The sequence below is a fragment of the Seriola lalandi genome, unplaced genomic scaffold, assembly GCF_002814215.2.
Source record: "Seriola lalandi dorsalis isolate HSWRI2012SDOR001 ecotype SW California unplaced genomic scaffold, Sedor1 jcf7180002054763, whole genome shotgun sequence".
Lineage (NCBI taxonomy): Eukaryota > Metazoa > Chordata > Actinopteri > Carangiformes > Carangidae > Seriola > Seriola lalandi.
In genome coordinates this window covers 1,008,176-1,031,952 of record NW_019525316.1, presented here as the reverse complement: position 1 = coordinate 1,031,952, position 23,777 = coordinate 1,008,176, and the positions used below count along the sequence as shown (strand labels likewise).

Genomic DNA, 23,777 nt, shown 5'->3' with positions numbered 1-23,777 from the left:
TGCTTAATATTCATGAGCTGCTATCGGGGCTTTAAGTCGTTGATTAGGACAGCAGCACAGCTTTCCGTCCCAACTGCCTGGCTGGCTGGCTGTGTGTGTGTCTATAGCCCCCTTCTCCCTGGCTCTCACATAGACACGCGCGCACACACACGCTCCCTCACATCCACACACACAAGCAGAGCCGATCAGTGCAGGCAGCGCAGCGCCTGGTAATTGTATTGCTCCCTCCAAGCGGAAGGAAGGACCGAGAGAGAGGAAGACCAGAGGAAGAAGAGGAGAGAGAGGAGAGATATAAAAACTTTGATTTTTTTAAATTTTCTTGTTCTTTTTTTCCCTGGAGGAGGTTGACATGACAATGACCCGGTATCGCCGATGGATTTGGTAGGACACCCGTTATCCGAGTGTTTTTTAATGCACTCTGAACAAGAGTAGGTAAATTTTACCTTTTTAATCTTATCCTTTAATTCATCATTCAACTTGTCATTGTCATTGTCTTCACTGTGTGTGTGTGTGTGTGTGTGTGTGTGTGTGTGTGTGTGTGTGTGTGTGTGTGTGTGTGTGTGTGTGGCTGCAGTATCCGGACAGAAGCTCTTACTCAGTGGGCAGAGGAGCGGAATTTCTGTCCCTCCACCTGGGAACATACCCACAAACACACCTGCACACGCACATACACATGCACACACACACACACACACACACACACGTCAATAGCAGAGACACACTTTCTCCTTCACTTTCTCTGTTTCTAAAAACATTGTTTTACTTTGCAGCAAACTGTTCTCATGACGAAACATCAACTCTCAGTTAGTGTGTGTGTGTGTCTGTGTGTGCGTGCGCGCGCGCCTGTGCGTGTGTTTATGCTTGTGCATGTATTTTTTAAGTGTGTGTTTGTTCAAGCAGAGAATCAGCGAAGTAACAGGGCATTGGGGTTACAGGAACAACGTGGAGAGAAGGGCCCATAAGAGAGGAGGGAGGAGGACAGGGGGAGAGCTGCGCTCTTAAATGCCAGAGGAGGTAGAATTTCAGACGGGCAACTCAGCGTGTGGCCCCGCACAGGAATTAGAGACAGTTAGACACACACACGCGCGCAAACACACACACACACACACACACAACACACACACACACACACACACAAACAAGTGATTGCCGCTGAGCTGCTCCTTTTGCCAGTGCTTTGCTCTTTTAGGTGTATGTTGAAGATACTGTTCAAAATGCAGATGAACTGAATGGCGGGGTGGACAGCAGTGTGTGTGAGTTATTGTGTGTGTAAGGCTTGTTTTATGGAAATACAAAATGAGGCAAAAATAAACTCATTATTGAAGAATGGTAGTATACTAACATACACAGTTCTCCCTTTTTCAAACATTAAAAAAATATGTATTTATCTAAAGAGATGAATGTAACTCAGTAAGTGACTGCACCCTCTCTGCATGCAGCTATGAATTCATTCATCTCACTGACACTGTAAAATTTGCATTGCCATTATAAATGCCAGAATTTTCAATGTCAATGTGTATAGAAATAAAATTATATGTGCAGGTTAATTTTTTCTAAGTGGACATGTCTTTATAGTAATTGAATTAAAATGCATTACTCCGAATCAAAGCCACAGTTGAAGTGTCTTCACGGCAGAAAGTCGGAGCTGGGGAACTGAAAGGACAATGTCAAAGCAGAAGCCAGTGCAGAATGATATACTGATGTGTTTCCAGAGCATGGCATTCTTCACATTTTTAATGAAAGCTGACATTTTTTGTGTGCTTTGAAGCTGTCTCACCTTTATATGTGTCTGTGTGTGAGACCCCCTCACCCACACAGCATGTGGAAAAGAGAGGGACATTTTTAAGAAAAAAGGAAATAAAACCACTTCTTTACCAGTGAACTTTAGTTAATTTTAGAAACTACATTTTGGTAGCTTGTTTCAGTTATGATTAGATTTGCAACAAATAACTGAGATTTGCAAATGTCTAAAGAGTGACCCCTTTGCACATATTTTTTTCTTTAAACATTAATGATTAAAAAACACATAAAGGGTTTTTAGTGATTATTTGAATATCAGCACAATGTGATAAAGCAGGCTTTTAGTGAGTTTGAGGTTTTGATCTTTAGAACGACCTTTTATAGTGAGCATGCTGATTTCCTTTTGTTAATCCAACGACTGGATGTCCACAGCAGAGTCTGAGTTCAGTACATTTCCGATTATAAGGACTCAACCCTGTACACTGTATCTGAGCAGTCTGTCTGTGCGTGTGTCTCTCAACTGCAAAACAGTGTGGTGTATTTTAGGAAACAACAACAGTTGTGAAGTTGTTGAGACAAATACAGCGACCACTGGGTTTGTGGGTTTGGTCCATAATGGGTGAAGAAGCGTGAGAGCTGTGTTTAGACATCATTACACTGTACTGACCAAAAAAACACACTTTCATGTCAGACAATTAGCCTGCTTTACCTGTGTGTGTTTTTGTGATTGTATGTGAACTGGGACCACTCAAACATTTAAAAAAAACAAAAAAAAACCCTCTTGTCCATTATTTCACCTATCTGCCTGTCCAGTCCTTCATCTGTCCATTCATTCATCCATTGATCCATCCATCCGCCGTTCCCTTTTCTCTGCTCAGGCTTCCCCTCCTTTGCTCTCAGGCACTGCTTTCCTACACTAATTAAAATATTAGGGATAATGATGATCATACCGATAATAATAATAACAACAACAAGTACCGCTTAAGCTGTTAACATAATTGCATTCCCCTCATGTCACCATATACATACCATTTGCATATTATTAAGATATATTAAGTGACTTTAGTGAATTTGGTGGTTTTTGTCAGTGGGTGTGAGGGAGACGGGTGGTGAGAGTCGCACAGCGGCCGTGCAGATCATTCAGGCGAAGGTTTGCAGTGTGAGAGACGAAGAGAATAACAAGGCAGCAAAAGCGATTTAAGTTTGAATTATTTTCAATCATGATTTTTGTCTAGGTTTAATTATTAAATTATTTTTTTCAATTACATGAGACGTTAAACAAATACATCTGTTGAAATTTTTACATGAAATTCAAAATTTCTGTTCATGTTTGACTGAATAACAGTTGGTGCATATTTGAAATCAATCAGAGTCTGCCAGGGAAAATTTAAAATCGATCACACTTAATGCAAACATGCCAGAAAAATACAAAATCTTTTAGTTATAGTGATATTTATTTTCTACTTGAACAGATTTAATGATTAATTGGGTGCAAAAGACAGCGTTCAGTTTTCCCCTGCAAGTATTAGAGTGTTCATCTTATTGTGTACAGAAAAATTTCATTGTTTCAGTTAATTTTGGAGAAATACCTTGACCTTGAAGATTTCTAAATGAATTATTTCTTTCTGATTTTTCCTGGTAACATAATCTAATTTAGGTGAATTAACTGAAGAAAATGTCATTTTTGAAACTTGAAGGCCGACCGTTTCTGCTTACACTCTGCTATTTCAGAATATCAATGAGTACTGAGACAGTTTTTTACCTAAAACACAAATAAACCTAAATAATGCAGCTTTGTAATAGTTGCTTAAAAAAGATAATGATAGTTCCTTTGGTGAAGAAAAAATCAACATCTCTGTTATTGATGAGAATGAAAAGAAATTATTGCTCACTTGCTGAAATTAAGATGAACATATTTTTACATTTATTTTGGCCTTTTACTTTTTTGTCAGTCACTCATTTTTTTTCTCAGGCCATGAGGGAGAGAAAGCAGTAGAGAGAGAGTGAGAGGTAAAGCTGACTGGAGGGAGGGAAGGGGGGGGTGGGCAAAGAGATTGCGTAAATTAAAATCCTTTTAATCTCCTTATAAAATCATTTACTTAATTCATCTGTCAAAGCATGTCAATATGTGCCACACTGATTTGTTGGCTGTGCGTGTGTGTGTGTGTGTGTGTGTGTGTGTGTGTGTGTGCGCGCTTGCGTGTGTGTGTGCATTTGCATCTGTTTGTTGTCACGCATGGGTTCGTGCCTGCCCATATTTTGTGTGTGTGTGTGTGCGCGCACGCGTGTGTTTCTTTTTGTGTGTTCGTGTGACCCATTGATGGCCTGTGCGAGGAAGTGTTCTTCTTTTTGTCTGTCTGTTTGCCTGTCCGTCTGTCCCTACGGCATTCCTTGTCTGTCAGTTTTTGCATTGTCGAAGTCTGCACACACGCACAAACACACCCGGAAACACACACGCTCCGCTCATGCATACGGCGGCGTCTCTCTCATGTGAAGGGTCCGGGCATTCCAGTGGTAATTTAGTCCCCTAAAGAGTGAGGGATGCAATGAGAGAGACAGACAGAGCAAGAGGTGGGAAGGGAGGGGGGTGGGGGGGTTTGCTTTTGTCTGACACCAGCACTTAGGGGTCCGCTGGACACATATGTACGCATGAACGCTCAAGTGCATGCACACGCACATGTACGGAAACGCACACCCTTACACACATACAGCAATGAACTCACACACATTTTTCAAGTATTTGCAGCTAAAAAGTAAAAAATGTAATTACACTTTCACACCTGGACTTACACAAGGTGTACAAAGGTGCAAATATTTAATACACACTATCGCACCCTCAAACTCACAGACACAGAGATGACAGAGCAAAATGGGACGAGCCTTGATGATGTGAATTTCTCTGATTTATGCTCGGTCCATCAGTGCTGTGTGTGTGTGTGTGTGTGTGTGTGTGTGTGAGAGAGAGAGTATGTCATGGGTCAGTGATGGCCTTTATGTGTTGAAAGAGCAGTAACAGAGACTATACCAGCTGTGACACCCACACACACTCACTGCAATTAGCCATTACACCACACCGGCGGTGAAGCTAAATGTGGAGAGAGAAAGTGAAATATTGTGAGAGGCAATGCCGCTCATCTCTTCTCATCTCTTACCCCCCACCCCCCCACGCTCTCATCTTCTCATTCCTTGTGTTCATCATCCATACATCAAAATATGTATTCATTTATTATTACTGTCACCCCAATCTATCAAATCATTTATGCTTTGACTAAGAATGACTCCTTTTACTGCTCCATTCTGACTTTTCTGTCTTGCTGTCAAGCCTACCTTTCGGTACCTTTTAGGTACCTTCTTTTTTTAGGTGTGTAGAGAGATGCAGAATAAAAAGGGGAGCTTTTTGTGAATGGATAAATTTGAACTCTGTGTCAAAACCATGGTATTTTCCCACTTTTGTGAATTTTTTCTTTATACATATCTGTATGGTTTAAGGGATTATTGACTTTCCTTAATTTATGTCTTATTGTAGAATTGGTATGGTCACTGCTGCGGTTTTAATGATTTATGGTAAAGGAGTTGCTAAAATGTGGTTTCATCCGTTTCTTTGAATAACTATTGAGCGCACGTTAGATCCGGCTCACCAGTGTATGTATACGTGTGTGTGCGTGCGCGCGCGCGCGTGCGTGTGCGTGTATGTGCCCACAGTGTCGTGCTCAAGGCTTCTAATGCTGCCTCTCACTCCTAATGGGAGGAGACAGCAGAGACTGGGCCACAATAAAACAGATTTAGATGGAGAGGTGCCGTGTGTGTATGGGTGTGCGTGTGTGTGTGTGTGGTGGTGGTGGTGGTGGTGAGGGGGGTGTGGGGGGTGTGGAAGAGTGTATCCATGAGTTAAAGAGGATCGAGAGAATGATGCAGGTTCAAACATCTTGTCTGTCTGCACTTCCCCTATGCTGCGCTCTTCCTTTCTCTGTGTCCATGGGGAGAGCCCTATAAATTGGCCGGTTGGGTAGTTCTCTCCCTCTACATGCCCAGGCCCATGGTATGATTAAATTGTCATTGTTTCAACAGTGTGTGTGTGTGTGTGTGTGTGTGTGTGTGTGTGTGTGTGTGTGTGTGTGTGTGTTTGTGGTGGGGGGGGTTCAAAAAGACAAAAAAGGAAAGATACAGTAGAAGGGGAAAGAGATGGATACAGAGAGAGAAAAAGAAATGAATGACCATGCCGCCTTCAGACTGACAGTGAAATATTCCTCTTCTCATCCTCCCATCATGCTTCATGTGTGTGCCTGATGGGGAGAGAATGACAGCCCAGCCCACCACCCCACCCCTCTCTTTAGTTTTTTTTATAGTCTGCCTTTCTTTCTCTTTTCTTTTTCTGTTTTCTCGTCCGTGCACTTACCATCTCATTTGGCATAACTGACTTTATCAAATGCACCTTAGTGTATGAATAAACTTGAACATTCGTTATGCCCTCTCACTAAATTTACTGTACGGTCAAACATACAGGCGCTTAACAAGAGCACATCTTTTCTGAATCAGAGAATAGGGATTCAATAGCACATGAAAAGTCTCACACAGTTACAGCTGCATTTCGAGCAACATTTGCAGGATTCTTGTGGTAAAGAAAACAGAAAAACTAGTTTTTAAATGTCTTCTGTTTGTTTCATTGCTGCTTATAGCCCCTAAACTTTAATTGAAGTTCAGCACCATAGATAGAAGGATTCAACATTACATGTAATCTTTAAAATGAAACACATATTTTATTTTAAAAAATTGCAACAGGAAAGAAGTTTTCTTAACTCTGGTTAATGTTCTGTAATCATTTGAATTTCTGTTCTCTCTCAGGTTTTCACTGATGTAATAAGGAGTTAGTTTTATTATAAAAGAAAGAAACAAAACTTACTCTCTCAATACGAATAAATTGGTTCATAATATGCACCTGTCTGTATAAAATGCATTTAAGTTTATTATATCTTTTACATTCCGTGACGTTTTTTGTGGAAAGAGAATTGTCTCCGACTCATCTGTCGAGGATACAAAGCAGCTCATTTTAGAGGTTTTTGTTTCAAGAGAACAAACAAGCTCAACGCCGTTCCTGCGCCTTCGCCCCACAAATAGTCCCACCGATTCAGCTTTGGGACAGAACTGTACGTGTGTGTGAAGATGTCATTCACATGTTCACATACATTGTTGTGCACATGTGCAACACTGTGTATCCGCCTGTGACCATAAAAGAAAAATACATTTGTGGGTAGGGCCTTTATTTCTGCAGCTGCGTTCATTGTGTGTATTGACTCTGTGTCTGTGCTGGTGTGCACTCAAATTAACTTAAGTTGCACTTGTGACACTGAAAAGCCAAGCAGCGCATTTCATCATCATAATGTGGATGAAGGTTAGATGAAATATTTGACATAAGCTTTAGATTTTCAGAAATAACAGTGTTTTCAAATAGGAGTGCCACAATTGGATTTTTTTCAACATCAACAACAAACAGAAAAACTTGTCTGACAAGATAAAAGAGAACAAGCACATCATAATATAAGGTGAAAACCTTTTTATTTGTAATATATTTACATACGAATGAATATATTGTATAAATTAAACACTTCTTGTCCTCATGAGTGACTCTTCTACGCAGCTGATCCATACTTTTCTTCACCTCCACAGATAATTTGTTTCCTTTTTATCCCTATCTTCCTTCACCATTCACCCCCCTCCACCCACACACACACACACACACCCACACACACACACTCCTCCTCTCCTTCCCCACACGCCCCTCCCTTGTGGAGCTGTCACCTTTCTGCACCCGCTCAGTCCCTATTAAGGCCGACAGCCCATCTGCCGCCTGCCCCGCTAACGGCTCCCGTCGCTAATGCTAACGCACACACACATCCACATCCTCTCTGACACTCACAGGGCTGTGTCGGACCCCACCTGCCCTGATGCACATGCATACAGAGAAACATACTCACACACTTCTGTATGAAAATGTGTGTGTTTGCTTGTTTTATGTTAGGATCATTTTAACATGTATGTGTCAGACTCTTTCTATGAGACTTAATTTCCCATTTAAGACATTACGTTAACATTTAAAGCAAGTATGTGACGTTGTTGCCTTTAATAACTGACAATATAGCCTATATACTCAATACAATTAAACTATACAATACTACAATAGAGCAAGTTATAAGTCATATCCCAGCATATTTTCATGGACCCCAGTAATTAAAAAACAGTTCAAGAGTGACAGTTTTACTGTTAAGAAGCAAGAAAAAGAGGAGAATTAAAGGATTATAGATTTTCTTTTATTTTACTTTGCTTTGTCTGGTTTGTGTTATTGCATACGGTTGTAGTAGAAAGTGTGTATTTATGCTCTACTTAAAGCACAGGAGGTGGACTTGATCTCCTTGATTCTATTTGCCATAATCCTGCAAATACGTTTGTTGTCTTAGTTCTTTGTTGGGGCATTTATCAGTTTTCAATGTGCAACTGTGTTTATGAAAATACGTGTGCATATTTATGTATACTTATGATACTTATTGCATATGTGACTATGAGAAGACATCACACTGCCCTGACTAGAGGGGTAATTAGGTAGGGCAGTTGCAGCCCTGTGTGTTTGTATGTGTGTGTGTTTTGTGGCATTTGCTCCCTTCAGGGATAGGTGCGTTTTGCATTAGCAAGAATGGCAACTGTCTCATCAATCACTGCATCACCATGTCACACACACACACACACACACACACACACACACACACACACACACACACACACACACACACACACACATACTGTGTCATGGTCATTATGTTCACAGATGGGCCAGCAACACATGAGCGAGTCACTGAGCATCAGAAAGACACCCACGATCTCCCTACTTTTACACACACACACACACACACACACACACACACACACACATGCACACGCTGCCACACATCCACAATGTGGATTTCTGTGTGTGTATGTGCATATGTGTGCTGGTGCTACTTACATGTACTGACAGGAGCATGAAATAGGTTAGGTAGAATCACATAGGTTAATACTCCTCTCCTTTATTCTCTCCTTTTACTTTGTAAGCAGACATAAATATTTATGACCTGAGCTATTTATTTTATGTGTTAGGACTTGAATGGTTTTGAATAGTTAAAATGAAAGGTTTCTTAAAATAATCTGAAAGTATTTATCGTTATGTATTCGAGAAAATCTTTCATTTGTTAAATTTTCATTTTCAATTTGTACGTATTTAGTACTGTGCCATGTGCATATTTTTTCATGGATTGAACAGAATAACAGACCACTGTTAATGCCTGATTTAAATGATTGTCTGATGATTTGAAGATGCCTTTTACCCTGAATTGAATTTTCTAGAATGAATAAAGACATGAAAAAATATCCGATTACCTCACCATAAGGTATAATAGAATAAAACCGAATCTCTCTTTGTAATCCCCAACAGGTTTAGAGTCCCGGTTAATGCAAGTGACAGACTGGAGGTGATTTCAGAAAAATCCAAAAGCCTTTTCTGTTTAGCTAAAACATTGTAATAGTGATTTATCTCAGAACATGGTAAAGCATGAAATGATTTAAACTTAGGTTTTCTTTCTAAAGCTAAATAAACAAGTTTCTTCAGCTAATGTGCAACTGAACAGGCAGGGAAGGGGATTCAAACTAAGAGTATCACGTGCACATGGATGGATGTACCTTAGTCCAGTGTGACACCAGGATACTCCCCAATAATAAAAAAAAAGCAGTATTAAGTGTAGCCTGTCTATATAGCATTGTGACACTGCAACCAAAGCCAATAAGTGTCTGAAGCAGAAGCAGCAGCAGCAGCAGCAGCAAGATATCGATTCCTCCTATTCACCAGAGTGGAACTAAAACCAACATAGTACACACCCTGGCCCTCCACCTCTCACTGAGCCAACCCAGCTCTGTGGATGGAGGGATGGCTGTCAGACGAGTGATTGGTCTGTCTACCTGTCTGTCTACCTGGCCCTCACCTTAACAAGAACCCACAGTGGGACATCATGACACACACACACACACACACACTCACACACACACACACACACACACACACACACACACACAGATGCACGCATCACTAATGTCTGTGGTGGTTGTTTGTGTGTTAAACACATGCCTATCAGTTTGTGACACATGCCAACATCCTGCTCTGTTTACTGATACACTGTTTCTGCGACAACACGTACACACAGGAATGTGGTACTGACAGGAAATAGAAAGACAAAAAAAGAAGTAATATTATTTTATTTAGAACCAATTCAGCTCCGTTGTATGGCTTAAAGTGCTCCCAGATGGTTTAGTTTGATGTCAAAGGCTTAATCAGAATTTTCCAAAACCAACATAAAAGAATGACTCTGTCAGTCTGTGAACTTGTTCAGCAAAGTTTCAACAATAAATCTGAATACCAAATGATTTTCCCCTTTGTAGGCCCATTTTACAGTAAGCAAGCATAATTATTTTAGCTTATCTGTCAAATACAAATGCTCAAAATGCAAAGGAAGCCTCGAGCATCGCCAGCAGGCATAGCTTATGCATTTTACATTATTTTAGAAGGATCACTTTATTACCAGTTGTGTTCTGACATCTGCTCCACAGTCTGAATCTGTGTCTGTATTTTATATATTTTGTCTGCCAGTAAGTAAGCGCTTTTCTTCCCATTGGCCCTGGTTCATTCTCCACCGATAGTTTTGTTTAAATGTAGGACGCCCAGCCTTATTCCCTGCTCCATGACGTCAACTATGAGTACTGTCCCTCTTTACTTTCACTCCGTGTTGTTTAATGAATTTGTTTTTTGAAATGGATGATTTTGATTCCATTGCCCGTGGTGACCCTATCACCCCAGCAACAGCTCTTCCCCTGACGACAGCGTAGGGTTTGATTGACATATAGCAGTCCCTCCTCCGGGGCTTTTATTTTTATATTCCCTCAGTGTGGAAGCCTTTTCCAAGGATAAAACTGGTAAAACTGCTCTGACCTTAAACACAGCAATTAACAGCCTGACGCATCCACCGATGCATGTGCGCACAAACAGATGTATTTGAAATTAGTTAACACACTCCAGAACAAAAGTCTCGTGTACTGGTTTTAAGTTGCAACCTGTCCTCTGTGCATCCGTCTGTCTGGCTGGCAGCTGTCTGTCTGCCTGTCGGTGTTGCTCTCAACACGCCAGTCTATCTTTCCACATCGTGGAACTTCGAAGTGACTGTTTTTTCTCACTATCTGCATACCTACCTCCCTCTGTCCCTACTGCATTGAGTTGTTGCATAGCTGTATAACTGTTTGTGTGTACTGTAGCTGTTTGTTAGATGTACTGCGGGCATACAGACAAGCATAATGAGGATGTGTGAATGTGTGTATGTGTTGTGTCCATTGCAGTCCATTGACTACATTTATAACATCTAGAATTTTCTTCATTTCTCTACCACTACTTTTCTGGAAGTTTTATCTTTAGCTTTCTTTCACCTTTGTATGTTCATATGTTTTATTAAATTGTATCAAATACTGAGAGATCTTTAATACATATTTTAGAGATGTTTATGTTTTTGTTTACTATGTACTTCTGTTCTGTCAGTTCCTCATTTGAACAGAAATAGGAAACTAGATTCTGGTACCAACAAATAGTAAATGTTAAAAAAAAAGAGGCCAAAGTTTGGTCTGATTTTTTTTTTTTTTTTTTCACATTTTGTAGATTAAAGTCTTCTTTGCATTTTTTATGCAATTTGCACTATTTTAATGTCAATCCAACATTGATTTCTGTCCTTTTTTATAATGTTCACATTTAGAGAATTTCTGTCTTTTTTTAAACAGCCCTTTTACTTCACAATAAAATAGTTTGATAGTTAATCAAACACCCTTTGTGTAGCATTAGAAAAGCCATGTCTCAGCTGCTCTTTCTCACCTAATGTTTCTCTACCTTTCTCTGTTACACTTGCTGTATTTTCACTGCCATCCCTCCCTCTCTCGCTTTGCCCCTGCCTACAGAATGAACTTATCGAAGGGGCCATTGGTGAACAGCAGCAGTGAAGATAACTCCAAGTCGACCTTTGGTAAATGCGGCGCTGGCGCCTGGAGGATGCACCAGAGCTACGATCCACTGGAGGCCAACCACATGAGAGACGCACATGCCCTCTACAACCCCAGGTAAGGCAAAATGACAAGAGGACCACAGACACACAGAAACAGAGAGAGAGAGAGAGAGAGAGGGAGAGAAAAATACGTAAAAGAAAAAGAATCTGTGAATCTGTTAGGTTCAGTTTTACACAAAAGCCTCACTTGACCTCTATAAACCTCAGATGAAAGAGAGAGAAAAGACAAGCACTTTGAGGCATCAAAAGCCAGTGTTTTACGTGTTCAGTGTCTTTGAGGCATAGTGCTGAGAGAGGTAACTTGTCTCCATGATCTATTCAAATGTGAGGGGATGGATTGCGTGTGTGTGTGTGCGTGCGTGCGTGCGTGCGTGCGTGCGTGCGTGCGTGTGTGTTTGTCTTTAAATTTCATTTTCATTAATTTCTGTCCTAATTCAGATCACACTATTCCTCCTTTTCCTTAGGCTTTATTTTTAAATTCAGTGTTTTATATATTTGGCGTACACGTTTTTTAGATCAGTCTTAAAATAAATAATTAAATAAAATGATGTTGCTTTGTTTCTGTGTCACCATGTGCAAAAGGCAACATAACGGCACAACCAGAATTACTTATTTAAAACTATAGACATGAATAAAAGGGGCTCTGTGGTCTGTATTTTTTCTATATTTTGATGTTTTAGGAGTTTTTGTTCATTTTTTGTTTTAAGTTTCAAAAGTCACCCACTGTGGTTTCCGAGAGTGACTACTAAGACTCCCTTTTACACAATCAGTAATCAATAATCTCTGATCATCAGGCATGGAAAAGAGGTCCATGGGGTCTAAAATTTAAGTTAATCTCTCTATTAAGTTCACATTTTGATAAACATATGACATTTTCAGTTGACACACTGCTAAAAAGAAAAAACAAATACAGCAAAGTAGTGTACACTAAGTGAGGGGAAATAATTTCATATTTTTTGCCTCATATTAATAGGTAATCCTTGTGGCCACTGCTACTTATTTTTTTACCTATAGCACTATCTTCATTTTTTGATATTTTTACAGTATACATAGAATATCACAAGAGAGCAGGATTCAGCTTCTGGCTCAAGGACACTTAAGTAGTGCAAATGTGTTGCAGCAGCACAGAGGCTTTAAATCATAGCATTTAGTTGAAGGACAGTCACTTTTGCCATTAACAGTAATCCCCCATGCCATCTGCATGTGCAATAAAACTTGAAGCATGAAAAGCTTCAACAAAGTGAAATTTCCCTCTAAAGCTCTCCGCTGTAAACAAGTTCTCAGGTTGTGTGGTTGCAGTCAGGTGAAACTGAAGGCTGCTATGGTCCATTTTTAGAACTTCAACCGTAAATACGCTGCTTGTTTCATGTTAAAACACAGCAAATGTGTGACGCATGAAACAGACACACTTTCTCTCTCTTCATATTCTTCCTTCCTCTCTCCCTCTCTGCCACTTTCTCTGCCACTTTCTTTGTCTTTGTTTCTCTGTTTCTCTGGATAAGACATAGACACACATACACAGATTGCAAAACTGTAAGTATGTGTTTTGTATATAATAAGTATATTGCAGGCTTATTGTACTATTTTGTGCTAATGAGTGTTCTTACTGCTATGTGTTTAAATCTTAGTACATATTTTCTTACCAGAGCTTATAAGGCACTGTTAATGATTAGAACTGACATTTTTAGATTAGTGTCACAAAAAAGTGATCAGATAAACTTTCCAAAACTTTATCTATTCATACATTTTTTTCAAGGATCATCTTTTATTCTCCGTATGTTTTTTTTTTCTTTTGTGAACAAACAACATTATGCTGCATGATCTCACTGCCTGACATGATTATCTTAATGAACGTTACTATCGTTTATTATGTTGTTGTTGCTGTTGTAATATTGCACAGCCTATTAGAACACTATTGATTAGTGCGTTGTTGGGCTTTTGTAAAGCCCTTTCATTTTAAGTGTGTGAGCATACGTGTGCGTGAGTGTGTGTGTGTGTGTGTGTGTCTGTGCGCGCCCCTGTGTGCTGTAGACTGGGAAGTCTTAGTCCAATAGGATTTCAGGGTTAGTCTGGGTCAAGCCAATTAGAGGTCTGGCAAGCCATTCTCACGCAGAATCTCAGCCAATCACAGAGAGGAATGTTACTAGCACAATGTGAGAGTGTGTGTGTGTGTGTTTCTGTGTGTGTGTGTGTGTGTGTGTGTGTGTGTGTGTGTGTGTGTGTATGTTGGCAGACACTGAAGTCTGGTGATGAGAGGTGTAAAGCTTTGCCAGGGGCTAGCAAGTCACGCCATGGTTGGAAGTCACACTACATCCACACACACAGATGGACACACACAAAACACTGCGAACTGGGGAACATTATTTTCCCCAGCTTTGGTCCAAGTTTTGGACCAAGTCAAAAAAACTACAATTATTATTGTAATTGTGAATTCAACTGCCAGAACTATGCCAAGCGTCAGATGTGAGACAACAGTATATCCCTAGTTGACAGATAATGAACTTCACACCTCAAAATCTATCTCAAAACTTCTACTGAAATACTGCAATTCAGGAATTTGTAATGTTAAAGAATATACTCACTCTAATAGGCCGTTTTCACAGCTTTGTCACAGTAAAAGAGCATTTTACTGTAAGTGAGTAAGTAAGTCATGACAGTGTGACAGTGAACCTACATGAACAACACCAGGACCCTGAAACTGACACAGCTACATGGAATTCAGCCATCATTCATTAGTTTATTTACACCTGTGCTTTTCCTGCTGTGACATGTCAACATGACTTAATGGCAATAAAAGGGACCTATTCCTAAAAAAGTCATAAAAACAAAAATAAATATTTAGGGACTAGCTAATAACATAATGAAACGTAAATACCTTCATTCATAGATTACCACACTCACACACACATGCATTTTTTCACCTACACTCAGGAGGAGGAGCGCACTTTTAGAGACGCACATGCAGTATAAGATCACATAAACACTCCCTCCAGGATATCTGACCTCAGCCTGTGTTGATGGGATTTAGTCACACGATTGACATAAACACTCACAAATACACACACAAACACTTGACTCCAAAGTCCAGTTTCAGTTGTTATCTAACAGTATTTATATTCTTGTGGCCAATATGTTCACGTATTTCAAAAAGCATGTAAATTATTGAGAATGGCATTCTCTTTTCATACCACAAATCTCATATCTAAAACATTGTTTTATATTAAAAACAGCATTAAAAACTTAAATTTTCTTTGTTTCCTGGAGCCTTTTCTCAATTGAAAACTTTTCTGAATTCTGAAGAAATTCCTGATTTGTTTTTGGAGATCCGTAGTTTTCATTGGACAGCAAGAATATTATTCCTCTTTTTATTTAGGCCATCAAACCATGGGAATGTGATTAATGTCAGGCAGTCAGGGTGCGCTTGAATACACACACACACATACACACACACACTTTGCTGTAAACTGAGCCCAATGTAATCATAATGATAAAGCAGATTGCCTTAACACCCAGATGGGCCTCCCAACAGCTCTGTGTGTGTATGTCTGTGTTTGTGTGCGTGCGTGCGTGCATGTGTGTGCGTGTGTGTGTGTGTGTGTGTGTATGTGTGTGTGTGTGTGTGTGTGTGTGTAAGTGTGGACAACGCTGATTGGATTGCAGATTTATAGAAGAGGATTACTGCAGGAGCCGAGAGAGAGAGCGAGAGAGAGAAAGAGAGAGAGAGGGTTTCAGACACTCACCTCTCATTAACTTCCACCCCCTTCACCTCAACTCACCTTATTCTCAGTCATGAACAAACACGCATGTACACACACATAAACATAAATAGTTAAGATCCTGTGTCGATGCAGCACCTCATTTTCTCCATGCAATGTCAAATTGATGCTTATTAATTAATTTTACTATTAAAATGCTGAAGTAGTATTTAAATCCTTGTAATTTGCAGTTAGTTTGAAAGATGATGAGTGTTTAGGAGAGTCGAATTTAAAACCATTTGAAAGCAAAGCAAATGCTGGAGAGACAAACGGCAGTGAATCATCACTTGATGTCAAACCAGTATGATGTAACAGAACAGAATTTTGTAAAAGATCAGACAAGACTAGATCAGATTAATGGGCTCTATCTCAAGGAAATAAAAACAGAAAATAAAGAGAAGGATGTTTATGAACTGTCCAAAAACACAAAATTCAATTGAGCCATTCTTTTCTCCTTTTTTCTACAGTAGAAAAAGAAAGAAAAGTAAAAGCGATGGACAATCGGACAGAATATGAAACGCACAGAGAGAAGCAGGCAGGTCAGAAAGAGACAGAGACGGACACAGAGAGACAGAGGCAGGCAGAGACAGTGGGCAATCCAGCAAACCTGATTATGACTGGATGTGAATTAGATTCCCTAACAGATGGTCCAGGAGCGAGGCTGTAAGGTGCATCAGCCAGCAGTGAGGGGAGGGAGAGGGGGAGGAAGGACAGGGGGAGGTAGAGGGAAGATCAGGCGAGGAGGCAGAGGGGACAAGTGTCAGCAGCAGCAGCAGCAGCAGCAGCAGCAGCTAGTGACAATACAGATCAATTCGTGCAAAACCTGCAATAGCAAAATGTGTTTGTGTGTGGTGTGCACTTACTTCGAAAATTATTTTTTCACAGAGGACATTTAGTATTTTAATTAATGTGAAGATATAATCTATGCCATTAGTTTTTTCAACCCACAGTCTCTGTCACTTAATGTAATCATGTAGTAAAAGTAATGAAGTGGTTGACTCATCAGCCATCAGTGTTTCACAGAATGCTCAATATGTTCTTGCTTTTTCTAAATGTATTATTTACAGAATGTTGAAGGTTGGGTTGAAAAGTAAGCAGTGAACTGAGCCTGCTACAGATGGTTTTTCTCAATTTTTACAGATGCTGTGCATTATTGTACATACTCTGGCTCTGCTTCTCTCCCTCTCCCTGTGATGGATAGGTGTAAATCATCACAATCCTGTAGTGACAGCCCAATTTCCCCAAATCTGATCTGCTTAAAGAATGCACTTCTCCTCTCCTCTCCTCTCCTCTCCTAGATTTCTTTTTCTCTTTTATTCCACTTTTTCCCCCGTCACTCTCTCAGATTCAGAGTATGATTTTACTTGACATAGACTCCGTCTCTGCCTCTCTCTCTCTCTCTCTCTCTCTCTCTCTCTCTTTCTGTCTCTCCTCTCTTTTGCAGCTCTTTTCCCATTCCCTCCTTGTATGTTTCCCCCCCCCCCTCTCTTTGCCTCCCTCCCATGTCACATCTGAAAGCCCTGTCATATTTACTAGAGTGGAAATCCTCTTTCACCATCTGCTTAATAAAATGTGTTTTTAATCCGATGGCGGATATTTTGTTTTTTTAAACACTTTTTTTTTTATTATACTTCTGTGCAATTTCATTTGATACGGCACCTTGCCCAGGTCTCTATCTGTCTGGGCATGAGAGAGAGCGTAGGAGAGCTGCACATCTCACTGTACACAAATGGTTGAGTGTGTGTGTGTGTGTGTGTGTGTGTGTGTGTGTGTGTGTGTGTGTGTGTGTGTGTGTGTGTGTGTGTGTGTGTGTCAGCGACAACGGGAAGTGTCGGTAAGTGTTTGGAAGGGCTGTTGCACCCCTAATGCTTAGCGATAACACTGCTAATCCACACTCTCACACACACACACACACACACACACACATAGAAAAAGAAACAAACACTAACCTTGATCAATGACCTTTCTTTCATAAAGGAGCCAGCCAACAATTTATATCCCTTACACCCCTGCACAAACATTTCCCAACAATATCATGTGAATAAGGTATGAAAATGTGATCAGTCGCATCATATCTATTTGTGCACATTGTTTAAACACATGAAATGTTTATGAATATATTAGTCATTAATATATTTTCATGAAAAGAAGGATTAGTAATTCAATGTTAACCACATGCAGTCTTTTCTATAAAAGGTTTACCTAACAAGAGGATGCATTCAGTAATTTCATTGATTTCCACTCTTCAGCCTTTCCAGTAAAAGGCTGGAGGTCACTACAAGTACATGGTATGCAGTTTAGTCTGCCAAGGCCCAAAATAGAATTGCTTTAGACATCCAATTTGCAGTTACTTATGTATTTGTTTATTAATCAATTAAATACTTGATAGTTTACTGTACTCCAGATGTGCAGCACACAGGACGGAGTTGAGCTGTTAGAGGTTTGAAGCACTGTTCTTACAGTAGACAGCCACCCTTACAAATACAATGACACACAGTAGATAAAGGCGACAGAAAGAGAGGGAGAGAGACAAAGAGAAAGGTAAGGAGAGAGAGAGACATGGTGACAAAGATAGTGGCTGGCAGCAACACACTTATCAGCTACTGCTCTGCAAGAAAATGACCTAAATCATCAAGATTCCCATCTGACACACACACACACACACATACACACACAGGGTTAGTGGTGCACTGCCCCATGTTTTTACCCTGAACAAGCTTACCCTCTTCATATCTTTTCACTTAATGGCAACACTTACTAAATGACCCTGTGTACGCACCAAGCAGATCTTTGAGAGAAAAATTAACTGCATTCAAATTGTGGAATTAAAGAAGAGAACCAACAAAAAGAAAAGAGAGGAAAGCACATGAAACAGTTTTACCAACAGTACCATGTGTTGATTTAAGGCACATGAATTGCATTGATATCACTGGTTTCAACATGATATTCCTGAATAGTTTGCAGTCTACAGTTTGGAAAGCACATGATTCTTAATCAATAGTGTTTGGCTGAGGCTGCTCTGTGTCTGCTGTCTCCCACAGTTTATCCATTCACATCTGGAGTGTGTGTGTGTAAACTTTATAAACCCCAGGATGCATCATAACAGCTTTAGCCCCGCCAGTGTGCCTCTCAAAGTCTTACCCAATTCATTTCACACCTGTGCATGTGTGTAGTGTATGTGGATAGTTGTGCACAGCACAGATATATGGGTATGTGTCACATTAGGATTCATACTTAGAAAGAGTCGTTGTGTCTAAACACACAATCTCAGACACATACACTCAAGGATATAGACACACACACACACACTCACATTTCCTCTCCTCTGCCGGTCTTTACAGCCCAACAGCCCATTGGGCAGAATGTGTTTTAGCCATTATCACATTGATTGTATGTAATCAGGGGTTTATTCTGCAGCCAATGAAGTGAATTACAGGTTTCCTGCCCGACTAACACTGTAACAATTGATCTGCTCCCTGGCGTGTGTGTGTATTTGAGTAGGGTGTAAGGTGGTGTGTGTGATGGGGTGTGGATGTACGAGAAAGAGAGAGAAGCAATGATAGAGTGTGTTTGTGAGTGAGAAGTAGAAACAACGACAGAGAGAGAGACAGAGACCCAAAGAGAGCAGGAAGAAGAGGGCGAGAGAGAGCTCAGTAGGAGGGAGAGTGGTTTAGATTGACTGTCGCTGCTTGAGTTTTTATTTTGTATTTTATTCATTTTTGTCCCTGAAAACAACTATAATCATCTACACACTGCGAGTCTATGGAGCTGAACTCAAACACACACACTCACACAAACACACCTTAACACTACACAGCCACACACAGATTATTCTTTCAATCCTGTGCTCTATTTCTCTGCCTATGAACTGCACACACACACACACACACACACACGCACACACAAGGTGCATGTAAAAATACAGATTCAATTAATATGAACCCAAAAAATGGCACAAAGTCATTCAAAGAAGTGCAGGTTTTTTTTTTTTTTGCATGTGTACGTCTGTGTTAGTTTCAGACAACAGAAAATGGAAAGTGTGTTTCTCGCTGTGATTCTTAAACAACAACAGCAGTAGCCGGCTCCTTTTCAACCAGTGTGTGCACCTAACAAGTCAAGCTTACTTGTGTGTTTTTGTGCGTGTGTGTGCACACTCACCAGTGCATGTATCAGACTAACAAGCTGACATGCAGTTCAACAACCCTCCACAGATAGGAGGGCATCGAAAAGGGAGTCAAATGGAGAGAGAAACAGAGCAAAGAAAGAAAAATAAACAAGAGGAGTGTGAGGGCTGAAAAAGCAATTCAGTCTATTGATGAAATCGTTCTGTTCATTTAACTGCGGAAATGTAAAGACATTTTTCTGCTCTTATTTGCCTCCTCACTCCATTCTTTAATTCAATGTATTTTCTTTTCTGTCTTCCATCCTTCCTTCACTCTCCCATCCATCCCAAAGCATTGCCGGTATCATCTAGATAGAATTGTGTAAGGTTTTCACTCTTTCCTTTTTTTTCTTTTTGCTTATTGGACTGCATGTTCTTATCAGCATCGCGAGCACAATGCTTGGTGTGATGGAAAGGTATTAGCCAACCCGTGGTAGCTACATTGTCAGCACTTCTCCCTTCTCTGTCTCTACTGTTACCACTTCTCTTTCCTCACTCCTCTTATTCTTCTATACACATTTTTATTGCTGTTTCCATGGGAATTTGGTTTTAAAAATACTGTCAGGGCAGTAAGGTGTTTCATTTCTCTACACCTACAGGCACCAACGTTTGTCAAGGTGTAGTCAAATGCATTTGTCAAATAACATATATTAAAAAGTAGTAGTAGTGAAATAGCTAAATATTTATATCTTAGCTGCACATTTTCTCTCTTTTGATTCCTATATCACAGCTACTTATACTTCTCTTCGCTTCTCTTCTCTTCTCTTCTCTTCTCTTCTCTTCTCTTCTCTTCTCTAACCTAGAGGAGAAGCAAAAACAGTTGGGAGTTGTTTGAGGACCAGTTTGTGTTTATGGCTGCCATCTAGCGAGGCAGTCATACAAAGATTGTATATAATAAAAGAGTGCGAGTGCACACAGAAACACAGAGTGAAGGAGCACATAGCGAACAGCACAGAGACACACAGAGAGGCAGAGAGTAGTTGCTCTAATACGATGATTGTATGTTTGTCCCTGCCAGTTGTCAGGGCGCTGCATCAGCCCACCACTCTAATGACAGCTTGTCATACTAAAGTGGCCCACCTTCCTTCAAAATACACAGGAAAGAAATACTTCTTTCTTTTTTCTTTCTTTCTTTCTCTCTCTCTCTCTCTCTCTCTCTCTCTCTCCCTCTCTTTCTTTCTTTCTCTCCCACATATCATTCTTTTTTTCTGTTGTGCTCTCTCTCCATGCCGCACACATGTTTATCTCTGTTTCATGAGTCACTGTTCTTTCCTTCAAGAAGTGAGAAATGAAAAAAAGAAAAGAGGAAGGGAAAATGACAGGGATTGAGCTGGAAATGGAGACAAGGGAAGGTGGTAATCTCTCTGGTGTGTGTGTGTGTGTGTGTGTGTGTGTGTGTGTGTGTGTGTGTGTGTGTGTGTGTGTGTGTGTGTGTTCTCCCTCAGTAAGAGTCAGGTAAATAGGCCTTCTGAATATTTGATGTCTGCAGGAACTAAACAGCCACTTTTGTCCTCTTGCTTTGACTGTTTGTGAAACAGTCTCATATCTACAGTAGTTGCTTTTACCAAAACTCTTGTGTGTGGCCAATTTACTTACTGGAAATCCTTATTTCAGTGTTATAGATTCATTCTGATTTACTATGAAACTACTTCAAAAAATTGTTTTTTGTTAGCTTTCTTTTTGTTTGAAGTTGTACATATCACAATGTTTCACAATATGTAACAATATAATACATGGGGAAAAAAATTGCTGATTTAGTGTGGTGATTTATGATATTTATAACTTATAACTTGAAAACAGGCACATAGAAGTTATATTGCTCTTAATTGATGCTATTTAAACAGTGTTATAATATGGTTTTCTTCCACTGAAGTAAATCAAAATGTACAAAATGGCACGAAGAAAATGAAATTCAAAACCATTTTTCTATAACAGAATTAAGTAAAACAGCTAATACTAAAATCAGATTACTGCTGTTCTTTTGGGTTTTACTGGAATCATCTCATAACACACTGCTCACGTCTTTGTGAAAATACAAAAAGAAAAAGAAATACACTCAAGCCTTTTCCTCTTTATATAAATCTCTTTAAACACCTAAAAATATAAAGAATTGATAAAAAAATGAGACCCACCCCCTTCCCTCTCTCTCCTTACTCATCTGAAGAGCAGACAAGCACAATAAGACTGCTCTTTCAGCACTGAGCCGTCGCTACATAGCGCCATAATTATACTGATAACATACATACATAAATGCATTCAACCTCTCGCTCCGACAGCGCACTGGCTGTGATTTCTTAATCTTCTTTCCTCTGCTCCTTTCCTCTGCACGCATGTCTTCTTTTTTATTCTTTTTATTCCTCCCCCTTCGACTGCCATTATTTTTCATTTATAAGCAGAGTGAGGGAGAGAGAGAGAGAGAGAGAGAGATGATAGAGGAAAAGAAAAGGAGAGATGGAGCAAAGAGGAGGAATGGAAAGGAAGAGGGAAAGAGAGATAGATGAGAATTTGAGAGAGAGAAGGAAAAAAAAGCACCTGAGATCTTTTGGCACTTAAACTCTTTCACTTAATGGTACTCAGAGGGATTGACGGTCGAAGGGAGGGGGCACAAAAGAGCATAAAGAGTGAAAAAGGAGAGATTAAATCATCACCATCACATCATCTACTTAAATGGGTCTACTCTCTTTTTCCGTCACCACTGTGTTTTCTTTCCCTCTACTAGAACATAGACAACCCTGTGCCATCTCTCATCATCCCATCACTTTTTTTTCACGTTTACATTTAATCTTTTTCATGTTTATTCTACCATCTTTTATGTTTCCTCCATCAACTATCTCCCTCCTGTTTTACCTCCCTTCCTCTTTCTTGATTTGTGTCTAAACCTCTCTCACTGTCCCTCTCATTTTAAACTAAAGGCCTACCGTAGCATCAGATAAATGGATTTATAGACATTGGTGAATACCACAAAGCCAGGATTAATAAGAGGGGGGAGGATGGGGTGGAGGGAATAAAATATATGATGAAAAGGGAAGAAAGGCCAAAGTACTGTAGGCTACATCATAAATGTCATGTCACTTAATGAAAGGAAAAACTGAAAAGAAAGCACTGAATTTTTGGGAGAGGAGCATTGTTGCCTCACAGTACTTGCAGTTTTGGCTAAAGCAAACTGCTTTGTCTCATTTTTCTGCACATCAAATACATTAAATCTCTGCAGCTCATTAAAAACCGAACAACCAGATCTGAACGCGCTCTCTGTCATTTTACTATCATCAGTCATTGCTGCCCCACAACCCCACAATCTCTAATTCTCCCAGTCTTTCTGTCTCTTGCTTTGGCTGTCTGTCTGCCTACCTGTTTTCCTGTCTATATCCATTCCCCATACCCCCACCCCTTCCTTCACCCGACTGGCTCTCCATTCTCCGTCAAGACGCTGTCTGTGTTTTATGGGTCCCTGTAGAACAGGGATCTTTTACAGGCCGACTGGACTTTAGAAGCCCCTCGTTTAGCAGCATCCTGCCTTAATTAAAAACCCCTTTTGTGCTTTCTGCTTTTAACAATGAAAAGAGAGAGAAGGGAGGGAGGGCAGGGTTAGAGGGATGGAGAGTGGTAATACAAAAAGGAAGAGAAAGAGAGAGATGGCAGTGAAAAGGAAGTGATAGGGAGACAGGCAGATAGATAGTAAGGTAGACAAAGGGAGGGATGGAGAGATATGGACACAGAGAAGATAGCTGTTAATTACAACTGCCATTAACAAGACACCAGGCAGTCTCCTTAGGGAGAGGAAGAAGGGAGAGGAGAGAGGGAGAAAGCAAGGGAAGGAGGATAGAGGAAAGGAGAGTCAGCAGAGAAGAACAAGAGATGAGGAGAGGAATTCAGCACTACTTCTGCACTGATTAGTAGTTTTATTGTTTGTTTTCTTTTAGATACCGTTTTATATTGTATGGCTTCCCCTAACATCTTAAAAAGTCAGTGTGAGCTTGAATATGAATATATGTGTGTGTGTGTGTG

General features: G+C 40.1%; 1 protein-coding gene across 2 annotated transcripts in view; it reads left to right on the top strand.

Moving 5' to 3' along the window:
• Positions 1–23,777, top strand: part of esrrga (estrogen-related receptor gamma a) — a 144,262-nt gene that overhangs the window by 66,073 nt on the left and 54,412 nt on the right. Inside the window, exons 1-2 of one of the 2 annotated variants that reach the window (XM_023425005.2) lie at positions 114–428; positions 11,752–11,910. In XM_023425005.2, the coding sequence (XP_023280773.1) occupies positions 373–428; positions 11,752–11,910 (215 nt within the window). In that variant the 5' untranslated portion in view covers positions 114–372. Of the gene's footprint in view, positions 1–113; positions 429–11,751; positions 11,911–23,777 lie in introns of those variants that run through there. The other variant, XM_087178959.1, reaches the window with a different exon arrangement.